General features: G+C 40.0%; 1 protein-coding gene across 1 annotated transcript in view; it reads right to left on the reverse strand.

Moving 5' to 3' along the window:
- eif3ea (eukaryotic translation initiation factor 3, subunit E, a) overlaps positions 1-20,493 on the reverse strand; it is a 31,082-nt gene that overhangs the window by 1,319 nt on the left and 9,270 nt on the right. Inside the window, exons 6-12 of the mRNA XM_042422833.1 lie at positions 15,853-15,978; positions 15,390-15,514; positions 12,406-12,532; positions 11,529-11,630; positions 6,305-6,414; positions 617-719; positions 8-142 (exon numbers count right to left, since the gene is read on the reverse strand). Of these exons, the coding sequence (XP_042278767.1) occupies positions 8-142; positions 617-719; positions 6,305-6,414; positions 11,529-11,630; positions 12,406-12,532; positions 15,390-15,514; positions 15,853-15,978 (828 nt within the window). The remainder of the gene's footprint in view (positions 1-7; positions 143-616; positions 720-6,304; positions 6,415-11,528; positions 11,631-12,405; positions 12,533-15,389; positions 15,515-15,852; positions 15,979-20,493) is intronic.

Genomic DNA, 20,493 nt, shown 5'->3' on the forward strand with positions numbered 1-20,493 from the left:
TACTCGCCTCGTTCCTGGTGCTGTGGGCCTGCTTTTTCTCAATGTTCATGGTCAGCAACTGGCTGCGGAATGAGAGGCTCTTGGTCTTCTCAATCACCTGCTGGTAAGGTGATATGGCGTTGTTCCCCATCACCACATGGCCCTTGGAATACGGACAAAAATAGACAACAGATCACAATAACAACCAATAAGCCAATCGCCTTTCGTCTTGCAGACACACCATCCTACAGACACCAACCAGGTCTTATTCACATCTACTGTAGAAACATCTAGATAATTCTATGTCATTCTGAAAGGACTGGGCTATGATTTGCTGATTACAGAGAACTGCTGTGACGTGTACTCCAAAACATGCAACTTCAACATGGATCCACATGAAGGGGACCTAACAAGGGTGTGATATTATAGTTACAATGTCCTTACAGTGTAACCTTCAATTACAAAATCAGGACACAAATAATGCCTCTTACCCCTCTGAAGTCACATAGGAGGAGCATCTAAAACTGGTTTGTGACTGTCATCACCACCCACAATTTACAAAGGGCTGTTTAAAACACTTTGATTAATTAGTTAAGTACTGAGCTGAGTGATTGAGGAACAAGACAAAATGTCTCACCAGTTTGGAGTCTATCTTGGCATCCAGCCTGGCATTGCGGATAAGGTTGACGATCCATCTCTCAGCTTCCTCAGGCGTCATGTTCAGTTTGTCTGCCAGCATGCTGTTGAGAAAAACACACTGGGCTCTAACCTGGTTGTGAGGCAACATAAAGGGCGGTGAGGTCTGTCTCAGTACTGGGCAGATTCTTCGGAAAATTAAAGGAATGCAACCCAAGGATGGCAAAAGACCAATAATACTATATGTGAAGACCTCATAATCACAAATAATTTCAACTGCAGTTTTAACAAGAACATTTTAACAAAAATCACTGGTGCGTTGGGTTTTGTGATGCAAAACATGATGTTTACGCTGACCCTTCATTTAAATATGCTTTATTGATTCCACTATATTGTCTCCATTATTCAAAAACAGAGAGATAACAGAAAGCCCATGTCTAAAAGAAGACATTTCATACCATAAACAAATTACACTCAAATTCCCAAAAGCTTTTTTGGCACATTTGTGGTATTGATCGAGTACTGTTGTGTTTACCAGCATGCGGTGGGTAATCTGCTCAGGACAATTTCAGTCGTTCTCTTGTGTTACAAATCACTTTGTCATATTAGTCTTTTACATACAGTGACTTAAATCTTAAGTGGTCTGATGTCTGAAAGTGTTGATGCATACATGAAATATGTAACAGCACCAAATAACTCTGTTAACACTTCACTACATTATGATGAATGCTGCACATTAGGTGCCAAATGACTTGTCACTATTTTTATTTGACAGTGTTAATAAATGGCCAACATATTGTGCTTCAAGCAACAGTTGTATAACATGAAACACTCAAAACACTTCTAATGGTCCTCTGTTAATGGGAGCTTGATTTACAGACTTGTATGACTAACTCAATTAGATGTGCTGGGACTACCCCTTGTTGTGAGCCTCTGTGGTTACTTATCTTATTATTTTTTTTGTACCTCTGTCCAGGACACACAATCTCGCCCCACCTGGCTGCTATAGCTCATCATGACACACTGGTCCGACCAGTGACTGTCCTTCTAAATGAAAGCCAGGTTGGAGAGTGGGCTGCTCTTTGATACAGCTAGACGTGGATGTGTCACAGCAGAGGGGAGGGAGGTATGAGGGTGGCTGGCATTCTTTGATCCAATGCTTTCCCCAGTGCAGCTGGCTTCCCTTGTGGCTTTCAAAATAACTAGACCCCCTCGATACCCCCATCTAGACCCCCTTCCCCCCACATTTCCTGCCCCCTTCCTCCTGTCTGACCCCCACCACCCTCCACGCCTTCCACATTTCATATATGGGCCCCAATAAATATCCCCAACCCTTCTGTGCACTGCCCACAATTACTACACTAACCCTACCTCTCATCTCAAAAGCAAGACACCGACCCCTCCCACCCCTGAAAAAAACCTCACTCACACAAATACTTCAGGTACAAATTTGTCATAGTGTATAGCCTGTGTGTTTTTGTACAAAATAATAGGGGTTATAAGGCCTATAAAAAAACAATTTACCCCACTAATGATCACTTCCTGTTCCATTAATCACATTTGGATAGACTCCTTCAGTGAAACAGACCAGTGAGTAAGCTAGAATCTGCCCAGACCAAACCACTTCTCACGCCATCGCTCTGCAAACACAGATCCCAACACCACCATTAAGGACTTCAAGTGTCCCCCTCAGAGTCCCACTTTTTTAAGACATTCTTTTGGTGGGAAGTAATCTTATTTGGGATTTGTGATAATGTCTGTCTTACCTCAAGGCTCAAAAAGAAGAAGAAGAAGAAAAAGAAACACTACCGCTTTCTAACCCATGAATGTTTGTCAAATGGTGGCAAAACCACATAAAGAAGGGAAGTGAAATGATGTCAGTGTCTGGATGAGGCATTAAACGCATAAACAACAAATAAAACGCATTACCTCAGCATAATGAGCAAAATAGGGTTTGGTGACAGTGCATATCTCTCAACACTTTCACCACAGTGAAGTGATGGAGGAGGGGGATAACGAGATTAAAAAAAAAATAAAAACACACCAGTTGTGGTTTGATTGATTCATACGTATCTCAGCAGCCCAGAGGAGGAAAAAAAGGACACAAGAGTCTCTGATCAACCTGTCACTCACACCAACAAACTGACACTCGCTCTGCCGGGCAGCTGATTACACTTCAGGTCATCAAAACCTGTGGAAAATGATGCGTGACAGCAAAATTGCTGCTATGGATCATTATTGGGGACCTAACAAGTTCGGAAAAAGTGTCAGCTGTCTAATGACTCAAGTTTAGCTTGTGATGGATAACACATGTTCGGCAATCACAGAGTGACACTACCAACATCAACACTTTTTTAGAGTAAGGCCACATTTAAACTGCAGGCCTACATACTGCTAATGTAAAGCAAATGGTACATTGATGAAAAGTAGCTCACATTGAAAACCAGATATGACCTAATATGGCTCATTTTGAGGAGCTTGTAAGTGGACACCTTACAATATGTTGCAATCAAACACAACTCAAACTACTGCATCAAAAATTACTACTACTATAAATGGTCTGTCTGACACAGTCAACAAATACTGACCACTTAGGTATTTATTTATTGAGGAGCTCTAGTATTAGACTGTATTACAATCAGACATTTCTGTTACTATGTCCTACCCCGTATTCTACTCTACAACAATGTAAAAACTACAAAAATGAACACCTGTTAAAAGCACCACTACATTATTCTCACTGACATTCAGAGACACACTTCGCTTATTACCTAACTATCAAGTAATCTAAGGCAAATTCGAATGATATTTGTTATTGGTTCCGATTTTACCCGTGTGATTAAGTGATTGCTGTGCAGGGGTACTGGGTGTTTTGTTTGGCAATTCAGTAAAGTGGGGGCACATGTCAGTCAAGTCCAGGTCAGATATGATGATCAAAACAAACATGATCTGGTTTCCTCACCGGGGAGTTAAGCTAACCTCTAACCCCTCTAAACGTGATCTCTGCAGCATAACACAGGAACACAGAATGCCTAGAAGGGCCCAGGGCCTTGGCCTGTACCAGCCAAACTCCTCTAATCTAATTTATAAAAGAAAGTCTGGCAATGTTTTCCTCCCAGGAAGGGCATTTGTATATTAGAGCAGGGTTACTTTATCTCATTGTCTCACAGAGGTCTACAGCAGCTACCCCTACTTAGACCTCAGAGAAAAAAATAAGGGAAGAGGGGGAAGAAATAAAAGTGAAAAGGAGGGAGATGTGAGAGGGAGCAGGGAATGGGTCAGACCTTAACAACCTACACTATTGACATCCTTTGGCCCTTAAGCCAAGCAGACAGCCTCCATGACTGGTTTTATTTTACACAATCATGATCCTGTTCCTTAGGGGAGAGGGGATCACTTTCATTTCGACCCTGGCTCCTGAGTTTTCGACTTCAGGCTAGGGGACTCCTGTGGATCTCAATACCAACCTCACACTTGAAGAAAGGGGTCAGACACTGGGGTCTGACTCTGTTAGGGGAGAGAGGAGGATGGGGGATCCTTCTCAAAAAAGTATCCCCCCTCTTAACATGCCTGGCCTAAAATGAATGCATTGTTAAACACTAACATATGAAGAGTTTGGGAGACTCCAAGCCATTTGGAGCAACCTCGTTTTTTCGGCTTGGGGTAAAATTGATTTTTCGGGGAAACCGAAATGATGGTGTGGTTTTTTTAATGACTCAATTGTGAGGTGGAAAGATCTTCAGTGTTACATCCAAATACACAAGACACTCCATCCAACTACCAGTAAGCTGCTTTGTAAAAATACAATGTAGTGATGAGGGGGAAAAAACTGCCCAAATTATCACGTTTTAAGCATTTACTTAAAATGTCAAAGGACAAGTGTGTGTTTGAGGTCAAAGCAGGGTCTTGCCACTGAAAAATTCATGAAGGACTATGGGAATAAACTCTGTAAATCAAACAAGGAAAACAAAACCAAATTTGAAACACACATGAGGGACACTGAAAAGTCTAGACAAAAGGATGTGTGTGTATGCAATTACGAGCACAGGCTGAATCACATTTTCACTGCCTACAGTACTTTTTACATAAGCCTTTATTGCATAAAATAACTCAATTACGCCAACTTCTGGTCTACTTTTGTGTCCCAAGCTGTGGGCAAGAGGCGAGCTAAATATCTGTGAAACCATCATGGCCAACAGCTGTAAAAATGTCCTCATTAAAAACAGCCATCAAATTCATTTGAGTCCACGCTTGGGTGCAGAGGGCTTCTGGGTAGAGGACTAATGACTTGGAATTTGGGTGTCTTTCAAAAATAGATATGTTCTGTCCATCGTCATAACACTGACAAAAATAAACACGGAAATCCCTGAAACTGCCCCTGATATGCGTTTCTGCTTTACAAACCGCAACACACAGAGATCCAAAGACACTGAAAAAAGGTGAAAAGTAGAAAAATCACCATTCTACTTCCTCTTTCAGTGTTACCACTAACCTTTGTGGTCCTTAACAAGTAAATGGATCCAATTGCAGTAAGTCTGCCAAAAAGAACCAGGACTCCTAATCAATTCCAGACAATCTGCAACTGGAGATTTCGACAGGGCCTGATCATGTTCCATGGTTCAACCTTGACTACAGACCTCCACGGCTCTATATAACAGTCAATGCAATCATTTTTGTGTCAACAGAAGTAATTCATTCCCTCTTTCCACTGAGCATCATGTGTTCGTGGACCATATTCAATGCAGACCTCCCATCAAATCTTCAGCATTCACCACGTACCTGAGGGGCCGTACTATGAATAAAGCATTCTGAAAGCACTGGGAAATTTGTACTATAAATTAGTGAGGTAACCAGGATAAACATGAGCACAACGTATGCATTACCTAATATCGGAGATTAGTTACAGCAACAAGCACAAATCCACCCTTACAAAGATAAGGATTAATGGCTGGGAAGGGTGAATGCTCAGTCTTTATCTTTGTCACTCTCTAAAATTGATGTTAAGAGGCAGCCAAATCCTATAATCTCTCTTAATTGCAGACAATTACTATAATCTTTTTTTTTTTTTCTCTCCGCGAATGCTCACTATAATTAGCACTGACTCAATTTCTTGGTTTTGGGTAGGCATCCAAGGTCAATTTTATTTTAATGTAACTATACTGGATTTTGAACTAGGAGTCAATAGAGACCTACAGAACCCTCTGACCTCCATCTAACCAAACCGAAAGGAGCTGAAATGTTCCTGTCTGCTAGAGCAGCTGGTAACATCTAAAGCCATCTAAACCCTGACCTTTTTCCTGGAAGAAAACTGTCCACGATTTGGCCTCCAACAGGTGGTCTTAAAGGTTTAGTGAGCAGCACAACCTGTGGAGACCTGGAAGCAGTTAAACCTCACAATACTTAATCCTTCAGATGTGTAGGGTCAGAATGGCTGTGTGAGGAAGAGGCAATAAACACTTATCTGTGGGAAAACTCCACTCATCACAAAGCCCATGTTCTTACTTCCTGCTTACTGAATGTCTAAAGATAGCATATTACTTCCTGTTAGTCTTTCGGGATGTCTGTCTGGATTCTCTTGTGCAAGGTGGTCAAGATAGCTCTGGTGTCTCCATACAGCAGCCACCGATGAGAAGTTCACAACTTGCAAATGTTAAGTTTCATGTTGTTTGGACACTATTAAGTGACTAACCTGATGCTAATGCACTGGTGAATTCGGCAGAAGGTCTCAAAGATGAAGAGGCGGGCATTCTCAATAAAGTCTTCCAGGCAAGCGACCAGGAAGAAGTCATTCACAAGAACCTAAAAGACAGAAAGCATGTGACATTAAAGCAGTGTAAATACTATACAAAGATTTATTTTTGTCAGATGTGGTTAGCTCACAAATTCTATTACAACAATGTAAGGTTCAAGCGAGGAAAAACAGTTCAATACGCACAGAAGTCAGAGCTTTTCTTAGACTCATTAGGACTATCAAGCTGGGACATTGAGATTGAATAGCAATGGAAAGTCATGAGTGCAGCATTACAAGTTTCAATCTGTTTGCTTCTAAAAATTCATGTCTTATTCAATTAAAGAAAAAAATGTGTTCACTGAAAACAAATTCCTATCATAACAAAAGAGAAAATAATCAAATTTAATATATCGTCAAGAAAACAGAGTAGGGAAGAAAATACTGGCTACATTTAAGTCATCAAAAGTTTTTGCCAAAAGTTTTCAAAATGATATTTTCCTCTATACATCATAAATCCCAGGTCACGCAAGGTGCTTCCAATCAACCACAAATCTTTGAATTCTAAGATCACCACATTAAACAAAGTAAGAACGGCGCCAACCAAAGAGATGACCACATTGTTTGTGATGTATCACCCTTCATCTGGTCCGGTGTATCAGTGTCAGCTCTCCTGTGCAGGATCGCCGGATTTCACAGCTACAGTCATCCCATGAATGTAGCACCACCAGTCCAAACAATCTCACAGATGAGAGTAAGTCTTTTCAGCCGTCCATATACACCATCACCTGTGCCTTGTTACAGTAAGAAATACAGTCTAGCTTGGACTCTTTCACACTACCGCAGATGGCCGACTCATCTACTTCATCTACTGTAAATGTTCATGACCCAGCTATGGCCCCAGACGTACCACAGTGTGAAGTGCTCACATTTCTCAGTACTTGCTGCATTCCAACTCTGCAGTAAGAGCTATTTCACATCACAGACCTCCATCTTCAAAAGTTCTCTAAGAATTACAGGCTCTTTGTTTGCTTAAGCTTAGAAAGTTGCTATCTGCCCAGAGTTCTGCTTGAATAAATCCCAACTACATGACGCTATCAGGCAACGCACATTTCAACTATGACAACGCTTATCTAAGGCTGATAAACTTTGAACAGTTAAGTTCCCTAATTACTGTCATCTGGGATTCAGACCACAAAGCTTAAACAAATTCTGAAAGGAGCTTGAAGAGCCCTTTTATGCGCAATCTGAGGGCCTGACTATAGGTGGGCCTATACTTTTCATTCTTTGACATGCAAGCATCTAACATCTGACAGTGATTCCAGATTCGGGTGGAGTGGGAAAGAAACAAAAAAAACACCAAAAAAAAAAAAAAAAAAAAAAACCTATACAGCCTGAACAGGACAATTTAAACCAAGCTGAACTCCCCAGTTGAAAGCTGTTGGCTCAAACTACTGTGAAGAGTACAGTGAACTGAAGACAGGAGAGCGGAAAACAATACCCATATCTTGCTATTACAGCAATCAGTAAATAGATGGGTGCCACTCTTCTCAGTGGCTCAAAATTGATGCATTACAAATGCTCATCAAGACGAGAGCCCATCCCAAATGGGGTATCCGTTTACCTCAATCACTCCACTGTCTGTGAAACATCCTTTTACTTCTGAATAATGCGTTTTTTTATATGCTTGTATGTGAATTTCTGCAGGGGAAAAATGGCATTACTAACTTCAAACGAGATCATTTTGGGAAAATGTTTGCAGACCATGACAGGTAATGCATTAAAGGTGCTGTTAAACATCTTTGGAACCACCCACCTTGCAAGACCTGCTTGTGAACTGAATAAGGTCAATAGAGGGCTTTTGTGCCTACTGGACATACTCTGATAAGACTGACAGGTAAGCCAGTGTTAAAAGCACCTGGAATAACTTGGGCTTTGACCTGAGAGGTAGTTGGGATTGAGCATCTGTTTCAACCACAGTAGAGTCTCTGTAAACAGAACCCCATGAGCGGAGGTCAAGACCAACACAGAGAGTTCCTAAAAAGTGCATGCAAGTGTTTAACAAGGTCGGTGATTGAGGGCGTGTGTAGCTGAAATAGGATACAGCTCTAATATCTCTGATAGTCTATGTCACATTTAGAGATCGCCCCTGGAGGCCTTTGCACAGGAAAAATCTCATTTTCTCTTGGAACATGCTGTGTATTCTCTCTGACTTGTGGGGGGTATGACCAAGTAAAAACAAATCTGCGCTAATGAGTTTAGTTCTAACTTCCTCATTTGTAAAGTGGTGATTTCGAGGAGTTAAAAACTCCTTCTATTAACTTAAAAATAACTTAGAATGAAACACAATCTTCAGTAAACTGCTGACATGATTTATAAACATTTACTCCTGGGAAAGAGCCATTTGATCAGGCCAGATGTTTTTCATTCTGAAGGTTTATCGTCATGAGGCAAAAGATGAAAAAGGGGCCAAATAACCCCAAATTTAGTCTTTTATTCTTCTGCAGGTCCAAATTATGAAGTCATCTGGGAATACCAAATTACAGTGTGTATGCAAAGAATGAACTAGAAGATCAAGTTACACAAAATATACATGAAGCACAACGCTAGTTAGGACACCTGCTCTCTCTCTAAATCTGATTACGGTCCACTGATTGTATCCCCAGAATCTGACAAGCCTCCTGGCTTTATGCCATCAATGCAACACATAATTTGTCAAAAAATATTATTCTTATCTTTTACAGGTGTTCCTGTTATTGTGTCCATTCCTTGTATATCTCACACAATAAAAATATAATACTTGCATTGCAATATCTTAAAACAGGTAGCACAAGAAAAACAGACACATCTATATGAAATAAAATTAAAAACACAGATGAAGAATTAAAATTGTTTGCTTTACTGGCACCCCAGCCCACAAAATTAAATGAAACTGACCTCATAACTCAACATTAAGATTTATCTTCACATTGTCTGATGCTTTCAGAAACACCGCATTTCTTGATTTTAATCCAATACAACAGCCAAGCAATGAATCTTACCTTCATAAAGGTTAGAATGTTCCATTTTAGTTGAAATTGTTTGGCGTTGATCTCACGTAATGGTCATTTTGGATGCTGTAGATTGTGCTGCTGTTGAAATTTATTGCCATAAATATCTTCAAATTTTAAGCAGCCTTAATTTCGTCAGCTATTTTTTTAAATTTAGTCTTAGTCCTGTATCATATTTAGTCAACCTCATCCTGTTTTCTTAGTTGTTTTAGTTGAGTCTTAGTCAAAGAAAATGGTAATTATTTTAGTTTAGTTTTAGTCAATAACTGTTGACATTTTAATCTTTTTTAGCCATCAGATTATATTGAACATTTCAGTCAATCTAGTCCAACCAAATTCAATACTTTTGTCATTTTAGTCAAAATGATTTCATATAAGATTTAACCATTAAATGATGAAAAACACAGGCTGAATGATTATGAATGCAGCTTTGCAGAAAGTGTCTGGTCTGATGGTATCGATTTAAGGAATACATCCAGACATGGAGCATGTTCTGATATGCATATTTATTTTGAACCAACACAATTCTGGGGCCCAATTCTGTCTTTAAAATTATTATAAAACAATAAGAGCGGTACAGACAATAAAATGTTCTGAAACCAATTTTTTAGACGCCTAAGGTACATGACAAAAGTAGTTAGCCTAATAAAATTTCGAAGAATACTTCACATACACCAATTGCAATCTGCTTGCATTTAAAAAGTACAACAAATAGATCTGAGGTTGGTGTTAACAAGAAAAGAAAAAATGTGTCCCATAGACTTAATAATGAAATAAGGTTAATAAAATTGCTGTCTAGCATGCTAGTTCACATGGCATCAGTATTAAAAGTTAAAAAAAGGCAAGGTTTTCTAGAGTAACAACAACAACCATGATAAAGAAAGGTAACATTATACACTGCTGTTTTAATCAATACACCTTTCTACACGGGCCATGTAATGGCTCATGTTTCACTTGCACTATATACATGTAAACGTGAAGTCTGTTTTCCTCTGTTTCATGCATGCCCAATACACATAGAGTCAGTGTGTATTGGGCTCTGAGAGCTTCCAAACATGGGTGACCTACACTCAACACTGCACCTGAACGCCTCCAGTGTAGACACTCAGACGGAGCACTCGCTGCTGCTCTGCTAACATGCTGTTCAGGCTATGCCTCCCGCCTCCTGTAATATTTTGTTTCCTGTTTTTTGTCAATGAAAATAAAGAGATTTTGGTTTTTGTTTTTCAAACTACAATTTAGTCTTGTCTTTTTTTGTCAACTATATTACAAGGTGATATAGTCACAGTTAGTGTTTAATGATGTCGGTTTAAGTTTACAGGGCACATTCTGAGAAGGTCCAGTGGGAGGCTGATGACTAGGGTTTTGGAAGGGAAATGAGGGGTGGGAAGACAACGCATAATGTGGCTTGATGACATAAAGAGATGGAGCGGAGAGAAAAGATATGATCAACTCAAGAGAAATGCTGAGAAGGGAAACTGTTGGATGACCATGAAAGCCAACCTTCAGATTGAAGACAGCCTGAATGATTGATTGGTTTGTAGTCAGCATAAAAAGAGACTTTTAAAGTATACTACTCATATTCTATTCTCACATCAAGGACTACAGTTACATTTATCCATTACAAACCAAAACTGAAAAGGTTCTAAATTGCGGTGCTATGACAGATCTCCCTCTTAAAGCTTAAAGTGTCTGCACGCCTCTGCAGAGACTTTTGCTTATAAAGCTTTTACTGTTAACTACTAGCCTGATGGGTCAATTACAGGCCATAGTAAAATCTGACTGAAGCCTGAGTCATAGTGTCCAAGAGGACCTCTATATCTGACAGTATGATACAAGGCACAGACTATCACTGTTCTGTCTGCACTGGACCCACGCAGAACTCCTGCAAATAGAAACACTGTGTGAGCAGGCAGAAGGTCAGACAGAGATCACATAATTACTAAAGATGTTTACTGCGATGCTCTGTGTGAAAGTTCAGGAGTTTGACCCGCAAATCAGAGGTTCTCAGAAGACCTCTATATTGTCACTGAGAGGCACAGTAAACCAGGGCCAACTTCTTCACACAGTTAGGGGGGGGGAAAAGGTTGAAATGATTAATGAATGTTGGTGAGGTTACTCAAGTGCATACTCACCGACTCACACTCCCTCAGTTTCTTCTGAGCACTGTCGAAGTCAAAGTTCACATACAGGCACTCCACAAACTCTGTAATTGGATCTTTGTAGGTGTAAGATTCCTGAAAGAAAAAAATAGTATAAAATCGAATATTATTATATCTATGTGTATGTGTGTGTATATGTATATACATATATATATAAATTAGATGCTATAACTTATTTTAATAAGTCAAAGTTTAGCTATGTTGGGATGCAAATAAAACAGACAAATATAGTAAAATGTAAATGTGTTTCATGATTTAACACAGTTACTAAAATAGCATTTGAGGTTGTTTTTGAATCTAATAGAAATCACTAATATCAGTCTATGCATTAAGAAGAAGATAAATCCTAGTTTAGTTCAAGTCACTGACAATAATGACTATGTGGTCATAATAACCACCTGCTAGGTACAATAGGTAAATAAACATAACAATTTACAAGGACTTAAGTGAAAACACATCATGAACTCTCAACAGTTCCAAACGATGCTTAGAGAAGTCCCAACGTGACCCGAGGCCATAGAGCACAGAGCACATGTTTTAACAATTATACACAACCCACCGAGACAGTGCTTAGACCTCTGAAGTAGCTACTGTCATTGGTGGAGAAGGCATCAGTACACTACAGTCTGTCAGTTCACTACCATTCATCAGATGTAATGGGTTCAAGGCTTCCCCAGCTTGGACTCAAACCTTAATATTTACTCCCTGTGCTTAAGAGGAAGTGTTGGCAATGCTATGGGTTACATGGTCAGTTGGTCACCCTCCAAAGCCTGTACAGCCCATTAACAATGACCTGATAACTGTGTGCACTTTGTAAATACAATGGGATGAAAAAGAGAAGTCTGTTTACCTGCTGTATGACCTTCACCAAATCCTTCAGAACCTGCCGACGCTTACGGACATCCTTGTTTGTAATGACCGCTGTGGTCAGGTAACGCAAGATGTGGGGGCACATAGTCTGGATAGCATTGAGGTATCTGAAATGAGGGGAGATGAAAGTAATCACTTATCAGACCAATGTAAGCAAAGACACAACCAAAAACAAGGACACACAATATAACATTTTGGCTGCTTATTGGGCTCCTGGCATTTAGAAGGAAGAAAGCCTTTGCCACTAAACAGATAAATGTCTCAACAGGACCCTCACTGCTGGACATGAGTCCCAGCTTTAAGCCACCTCTTTCATTAGTGTCCTGTGAGAGGGAGGAGGAAAAGGAAACCCTGGCAAGAAGATATAGATCAGTGAACAGGGACCTGCCCAGTGGCTGAAACCCAATCCATCAGGGACTGATGTTTCAACCACAGGTCAACTGGCTGAGGGCTGAACACAAGAGACAAGACGCTGTTACAGACTGATTCTAATCCCACACCAACTCTGGGGCCGGTTGCACCAATAGGGCTTACGCTTGGTCTTAAGCTAAGATGGTCGTAACTTGGTGTTTTAAGTCCAACCGGGCGTAAATCTTCCGTCTAGTCAGGAGCAGGCATAAAGTCAAAATCTTTGCCTTGCTCAGGAGGTCTTTCCACTTTTTCCATACATTGTTTTTTGAACAAAGGCTGCCCAAGTCTGAACAATCATTTATGACCTCTTATTTGTTATTACATTGGACTGCTTGGCAGTCAGTGTTTTCTTGTGCTGGCTGTACAGCTCTATTAATTCTCTTATGTCAATGTCCATGAAATTGCCTTTTCTTTTTCTTTGATTCTCCATGACGTTGCCACAAATTAGAAATGATTTGCTACAAATTAGCAAGACAGCGGGAGATTGGTAACAATGTATCCTAGCAACGCACGCTGCTAGGTAATAGCCATAGTTCTGTGGGCATTCACATGGATGCCTATAGCTAAGGGCGTAGTAAGACTAGGCTTAACTATCCATCCACTATCCATCCATGGAGACAGCATTCTGTAAAACAATATGTAAGGTCTGCACATACACATGGACACACATACTACTTTCCATGAGTAATTAATCAACATTAACTATTTCAGAAAAACTCCTTATTGGTTTTTAAATTTCTATCTTTGAACTTCACTCTCCACTCAACCCCCATTGACCAAATTAAATCTGAAAAGAGGAAGTGGACTGGGCCCTTTCAGGTCTCCTATAGCTAAGTCCAGAGGAACACATGGTGTTCAGACAAAGAGTGCCGACAACGGTTTAATTAGCTGAAACAATTAGAGGGACAGGGGACCTGTGGCAGTTGTGATGTTGAGTCTAAAAACAGCAGTGGGCTGCTTGGCAAAGCCATCGTCAGCCTGGTTTTAGGAGAGCTCTCTCTCCCTCCCTCCCTTTGTAGTTGCCTGACTCCCATGGAAGACCGCAACGCTCCGTGCTGTGTTCCTGATTAACTTACACCTACTCACTCTCCAGGGGGGGCTCCAATAGCAAGCAATCCTGCATGAGTCACTGTACCATATCTGGGGGGCATTCACCCTACCCCACTTAGGGGACTTTATCTTTTTTTTAGATGAGTTTTGAGGCAAACGCGTTGCTGCGCTGGTTTGCTGAAGATGCTACTGAGGCATGCAGCCAAGAAATCAGTATGAGTTCAAATTTCCTCTGTTCAAGGGGGGCTACAGGAGAACACAGAAGAGGGACAGGGAAACGAGTTCCCATTTCATGGCTTGTCTGGTAAAGAAAATGATGCTGAACAACTGAACGAGTGACATAGACAATCAAGTAACTCTGGATATAATATTACTGCAATAGTATTTGCTGAGTTTGCACCTGCATCATACTTATGAACTACATTATTTCCCTTGACGTTAGTGTAGTCTGTCAATAGTACACAAACAAGCCTTTGGCCAACTTCTGCTGACTGCAGGGGTAAGGGAGGTCAAATGTGGAGCCGAAGGCCAGCCACTGGTCACTGACTTCAGCCAAAGGAAGTACTGGTCAAGAGATGGGAAACAAGAGCCAAGCCAAGCCTCAGTGGGAAAAACATGAGGTTTCTAGACTGTGAAACTGCAAAGCACACAAAACTACCTCAGTTTGTCCACACAGATGGTTGGGTGAGCTTTTCATGAGTAATTATTGGGCAGGCCTCCTTAATCATCCACAATAAAATTAAAAACTGAGTAAAATTCAGGGAACCAGACATTTGAGTGTACTGTGTTGTGGTCGCCTGTCATACTGTCTGTGGAGCCCAATCATCTGTACAATTACACAAGCCAGCAATCAGAACAGGGGGAGGGAGCAAAAACATCAAAATAGGTGGTGTGCAAATTTTAACACAGTGTATAAAGTTTCCGATCTGCGATACACATGGACTCGTTCTCGACTTGGAGAGTAAACAGACCACACGAAAACACACACTTCTGAAACCACTTTAAAAATACCAGCAGGGTTCATGAAGAAGCCCACCACCCAAAAATGTGTTATTAAAGCAAATGGCTTTCTCTAAATCAAATGACAGACTTTTTCTCCAAATCCTTTACGGATCAAGATTTATTTTGGAGTTACAATAACATTTTCAATGCAAAACACTTAATTTTAGACTTTGGGTTCATCTTAAAAAAAAGATGAACTACAAGTAGACTCAGAGTTGCTCTATCAGAGGTATAAAATGTGTCAGCTTTTAGTAGTATCTAAAATACATTCAATGAACCACTATAAGCCCATATCAGTGTACCATAATGGGCCAACAGACCCACAGTTTAACCAAGCTACAAAAATCTACCTTTCTATTAACCTTGCTTTGTGAAAATGGATCTTATCTTTTCAACTACTTCCAGCTATTCTCTCAAACGTTTTGCAATTTTCTGGGCATAAATGAATGGGTTAAAACAACAAAGTGAAAATATATATATATTACTATAAATGGTACTTACTGTGGCTGATACAGAAAGAGCTCAATGATATTGTCTCTGCCTTTGGGGTGGTTGAAGAAGACAAAGAGAGACCAGTGAATCAGCCATGTCCTCTGCTGAAGAGACTGGAGAGGGGAGCTGACAGACTAGAAAGGACAAAGATGGAAATCCCGGAGAGAAGCCCAGAAGAGACAGACATAAAAGTAAGAGACACTTTAAAAATTGTAAATTTGTTTTCAGTCAGTTACTGTACATACAAGCAGTCCTATTCTCCAATAAGATGTTCCTGCCTCCTAAATGTCCATCAATCAAATACAGACAACCAATTCATACACCAATCCAAGTTCTTAAGTAGTCCTATGAGTGTGTGTGGAAAAGGAGTAAAATGTCACAGCAAAACTGTACTGAAAGTGAAACGTCAATATGTGTGTCTATGTAAGGGAATCTAAATGAGGTATCAAATTCTGAGAAGTAGGGCATTTACGTTGTTATCGATAGTCTCCCTCAGGCGGGTGAGGTCCTCCATGGCTGCCTCCCAGTTCTGCATCAGGATCTCAGAGGCCAGCTTGCCCCACAGAGAGTTCAGGGCATTCCTGTCTGTAGATGGGACCTTGGGAACAGACAATATGGTACATTTGTTCAAATATGAATCTACAGTTTTTCCACATTACTTGACAGACAAACACTGATTAGGAGTCTTTCTATGCAGGTTGGTGGCAGACTGCTCAATAACATCTGCATCCATACACAGTGAGACGGAGCTTGCAACTACTAGCCTGGCTTCAGTGGCACTGCTGCACAGAGCAGTCACTTTTCTTATTTATATTGGATAAATGAATTAAATTATGTCATCCTAAGGGAATTGAGCTTGACAGAAAAAGAGAAATGGATCATGAAAGACTGTTTAGCTTTTTATAAAACCAAATTTGCTGCACTTTTAGATACTACAACCACTGCATTGCAGTTGACCATACAATTTAATACTTTCAGATTAAGACGCATTAAGTAAAGCCATATTTGGACCATGTGTGTCACTAAACTGTCTGAACAATTTGTTAGAACTAGAACATTTGGTTGGCTGAGACAGGATCACAAGGCCTAAGTATATCTCTAACATCGCCATACTGTGCTGCAGTAATGGCCAATCCATCATAATCAGGAGAAAAACAGCTGTAAACTGCAAGATTGTACTCAGATGCATATCACCAACAAAAAACTCTATGCAAATATTTTGTTCCACCTACATTCCACACCTGAAAAAGCCTAAATTGTATCATTAACTGTAATTAAGTGAAAAATGAGCATCATCACCAGCCTTAAAGAATAACAACTCAATCTGATGGGTGGGGCAGACATCATGTAGGGGTGGCAGGAGATAATGTGCCTTGTGGTTTTGTGTCTACTTATTCTAAATTTCTTTTTTCCTGTGAGGTTGTTCCAAGTCGAATTTACCAAACTGCTCAAACTTGTCATAAATTGCTCATTTCAACCTGATAAGTGCAACTTGTTCTTGAATAGGTTTATCATTATTATAATCAAATTGCTATATTAAAGCTACCTGTTCTGCCTCATTTTTGGTTATGTTTCATTCACAGAAATAAAAAGAGGAGAACTTCACTGTGTGGAGCTTCAAGTGCACCTGTGAGAAATCAGCACATGAAAATATAACAAATTTGACAGACAGCTGTGTCGTTAGAGGATGTAAATAATGAGAAAATATTATTCTAACTGTCAAGGCCATGTCACCACAGAGCTGCATGATGACAGACGTAAAAAAGGGATGGTTTGAAATGTTGCTGAAGCAAAGTGGCTAAAACAGAAGGCGTACAAGAAAACAGAAACACATTCTATTACTACAGTTGATGTCACTGTCGGGTGCAGTGGAGGATGTTCACCTGGACAACGACCTGCAGATACCTAAAGACACCGACACAGCTGCAAATCTATTTGCAATTTTGGTGACATTTAAACTCCAAATTCATCAGATTAAGGCATTATAATTCTTAAATCAAACAAGTGGGGGGTTTTTTGGCTATGAGTAAAGGCAGACTATCTGTACATAACTTGTACGACAGGTCTGAACCACCTGTGAATTTCATTCACATCTAAGAGAAAATTCTGTGGTAAAAATGGTGAATGCAACAAGTTTTCTTAAATCAGTTTAAGTGCCACATAAGAACAAATCTGTTCATGAGTGGTTCTTGCATGAGGCACATTGTGTGACTGCACTGACCCAAGAACATGTCCTTTATAAAAAATATTGTAGGATAGTGAAACTGCACGACACATAATGTCAACATTTAATCATTTATTTTGTTGAAATAACCTCCTCATCCACTCTACCAGGACAGATAGAGGGTAAATTCAAAAACATTTTGAACTGAATTAAATTAATCTTTGTCTAACATTAATTAGAAAATCTAATTTAAGAAGAAGCAAAAGGCAAGAGTGTTTGTCACTGAGAGAAAAATATCAAACATTTGCTGATCACAGCTTCTCAAACTCAAAGATTTATTTTCTTTTCTTCATTCCATTACATTCCTTTGCATTTATGGACTATTGGTCATAGAAATTACAGCATCATGACATCACTTTGGGATCTGGTGCCTTGTAATGGGTATTTTTAATCTTTTTTTTTTTTGGTTTTATTGAAATCAATAAAAATGATTATATGTATATAAAAAAAATCAATATATTAATTAATAATTAAAATAACTAAACTGTTCTTAGTGATGAGACTGTAAAACCACAAAATAAAAATCACAATATGCACTGGTTTGGTCATCAGGCACCTTACTAACTTGTTTAATGTATACATTAAATGTTTTCATTGTTAATTTTTTAAGTTTAGCTCCACTTCATGTCATGATAATGATAACTGCAATCATCTCCAACCATTACTTTACGCAAATCTGGACAACTATGTCGTTATCACAGGATAATTAGGCTGAAATATGAGCTGATGCTAACAAGTCACATCTTTGTGAATATAATCACTCAGAAAAATGTTACAGGCTACTGTTTCTGATTTCCAGAACAGGCTAAAACAAACAAAAAAGAATCAGGTAATGAAACACAGGTTGAGAATGCTTCTGAACCTCAGCAGGGCAATCACTCTATAGCGGACGTAGGACTACACCCTAGGGCTCATGGGAAACTCTGTGCCACAGTAGTTCATGATAACACCAAACACCAGACGCTGTGACATGAGTCAAGCAGGAAGTCAGGGTGGGTGTCTGCTGAGCGGCCAGAGAAACCTAGATGCTAACCACACACCCCCGTACACCGTCGGACAGCCGCTAAAGTGGACTGTGAGACACGACAGATGTACCAGTGGAGGAAACACTAAAAAAAGAACAGGTTTCCGCTATAACCATACAAATTAGTAAGATTATTCAGGTATAAAAGTTTTTTTTTTTTTTTTTTTAACTTCTCAGAGACCAGATAACACTCATAACATCAATATGAGACGATTGCAGTTAAGTGGAAAATATTTGGTAAATCTCCTGCATAATTTCGCCAGAGGAGAACACAGTGAGATGGTGTGTCCATCCGTCCAGTCAGAGCAGCAGAGTTTACAACTCAGGTCCACTGTGAATGATTTTTTTTTTAAGTGTAGAAGTCACAAGAAAGATCAGCAGTGTAAAAGTGCAAGAAAAAAAATTGGCTACACTGCCAGCATAAAGGTCAGCGTTTCATCTGTTGAAGTGTTTTGTTTTGTTTGTTATTTTTCCCTCTTTTGGAAGTCCCTGCCTGCTACATTTGGCTGACCTCCAGGTCATTATGGCAGCTTTCTACACACACACAGTCTGGCTTTCACTAGTGGCCACGCTAGAAAAGTTTCAATACCTGGGTTTTTCCAGCAGTTACCTTAAGTTTCCATTGGTTTGTGAAATGGGCACATTTTCGCTGACTGACCAGCAACAATAAATTTACTGTGCTGGGGATCCGCCGGGATACTCAATCTTTATTCTTAACATTCAATCCCTGCATTAAGTGATGATATGAATAAGTTGCTCTTTTCGGACTAGGCCACACTGTAACAAGACCTGAGGCATGGATTTTGCAAGGCTGGCTTCCTTCGTTTAACTGACTGGGTTTCCCACGTTAAATGACTTTATGGAGCCTCACCTCTCCCATACGGGAGAGGGAGAGACAAACAAGGGGCCTGTGAGGATGGGAGGTCCACAAAACACAGAAAAGAGAGGAGGGGGAGAGCACTACAGACTCTTGCTAATGAAATCCATTTCTACCTTTCCCCCCTTCTAAAAAGCCTCTTGCATTGTCAAGAGAAAGCAACAGATATCTGGTTACAGAGTCTGATCTGGCTGCAACTTAAAATGAGAGGTCTAACAATTTGAGGGGTAAAAAGAAAAAATCTATGCTGGACTTCGAACAACATACCTCAATTAGAGCAATTTTGGTTTATTTAGACTGAGTTGCAAAGCCATAAACAACTGTTGTTGGAATAGTGGGACATATCCGTTGCAAGCTTTTGAAGACTTTTCTTTAATGCATTTTTCTTCGGGAGGGAATGGAAGTGGAAAGCTTGGGCGAATTACCCGTCATTTTGTCTCAGATGCAACTCTTACTTCTCTAGATTTGAGCAGATCAGATCTTTGGGTAAGAGGTTTGTTTGTAGTGAAGAGAGTCCATCATCGTTCAGAGACACTGCCAAGCCAAGTTTTTCAGGAGGGGACACTCCAGCATAGTGAATGCGCATGGCTAGCTAGAGTCACTGACAGAGGCAGCGCAGTATCAAATGCCAATTAGAAGAGGAAAAGATGGTCTTAGTGTTTTTCACTCTAATGAACAGACAAAATGTTGATCTTATTCTTGCCCATTCTTTTGGGGCTGGCTTTGGCATGAGTCCTTGCTTTACCACAAAGCTGAATGCTGAGCCAAAGACAAACAAAAGCAAGAGGACAAGTTGAGTGACACTTGGAAACCACTGACTATGCAGGCTGGTTCCACTGGTCATTATAAGACACTCAGTTGAGCTGAACTTAGCAACACTTGATGCAAGATAACACCAAAAGCAAAATTTCCATGTGAAATTGGTTTTATTCCAGATGGATCAATAACATACGTCAACAGAGTAGCTACAAGCTTGGAGACGCCCTAT

The sequence above is a fragment of the Thunnus maccoyii genome, chromosome 10 (genome assembly GCF_910596095.1).
Source record: "Thunnus maccoyii chromosome 10, fThuMac1.1, whole genome shotgun sequence".
NCBI lineage: Eukaryota > Metazoa > Chordata > Actinopteri > Scombriformes > Scombridae > Thunnus > Thunnus maccoyii.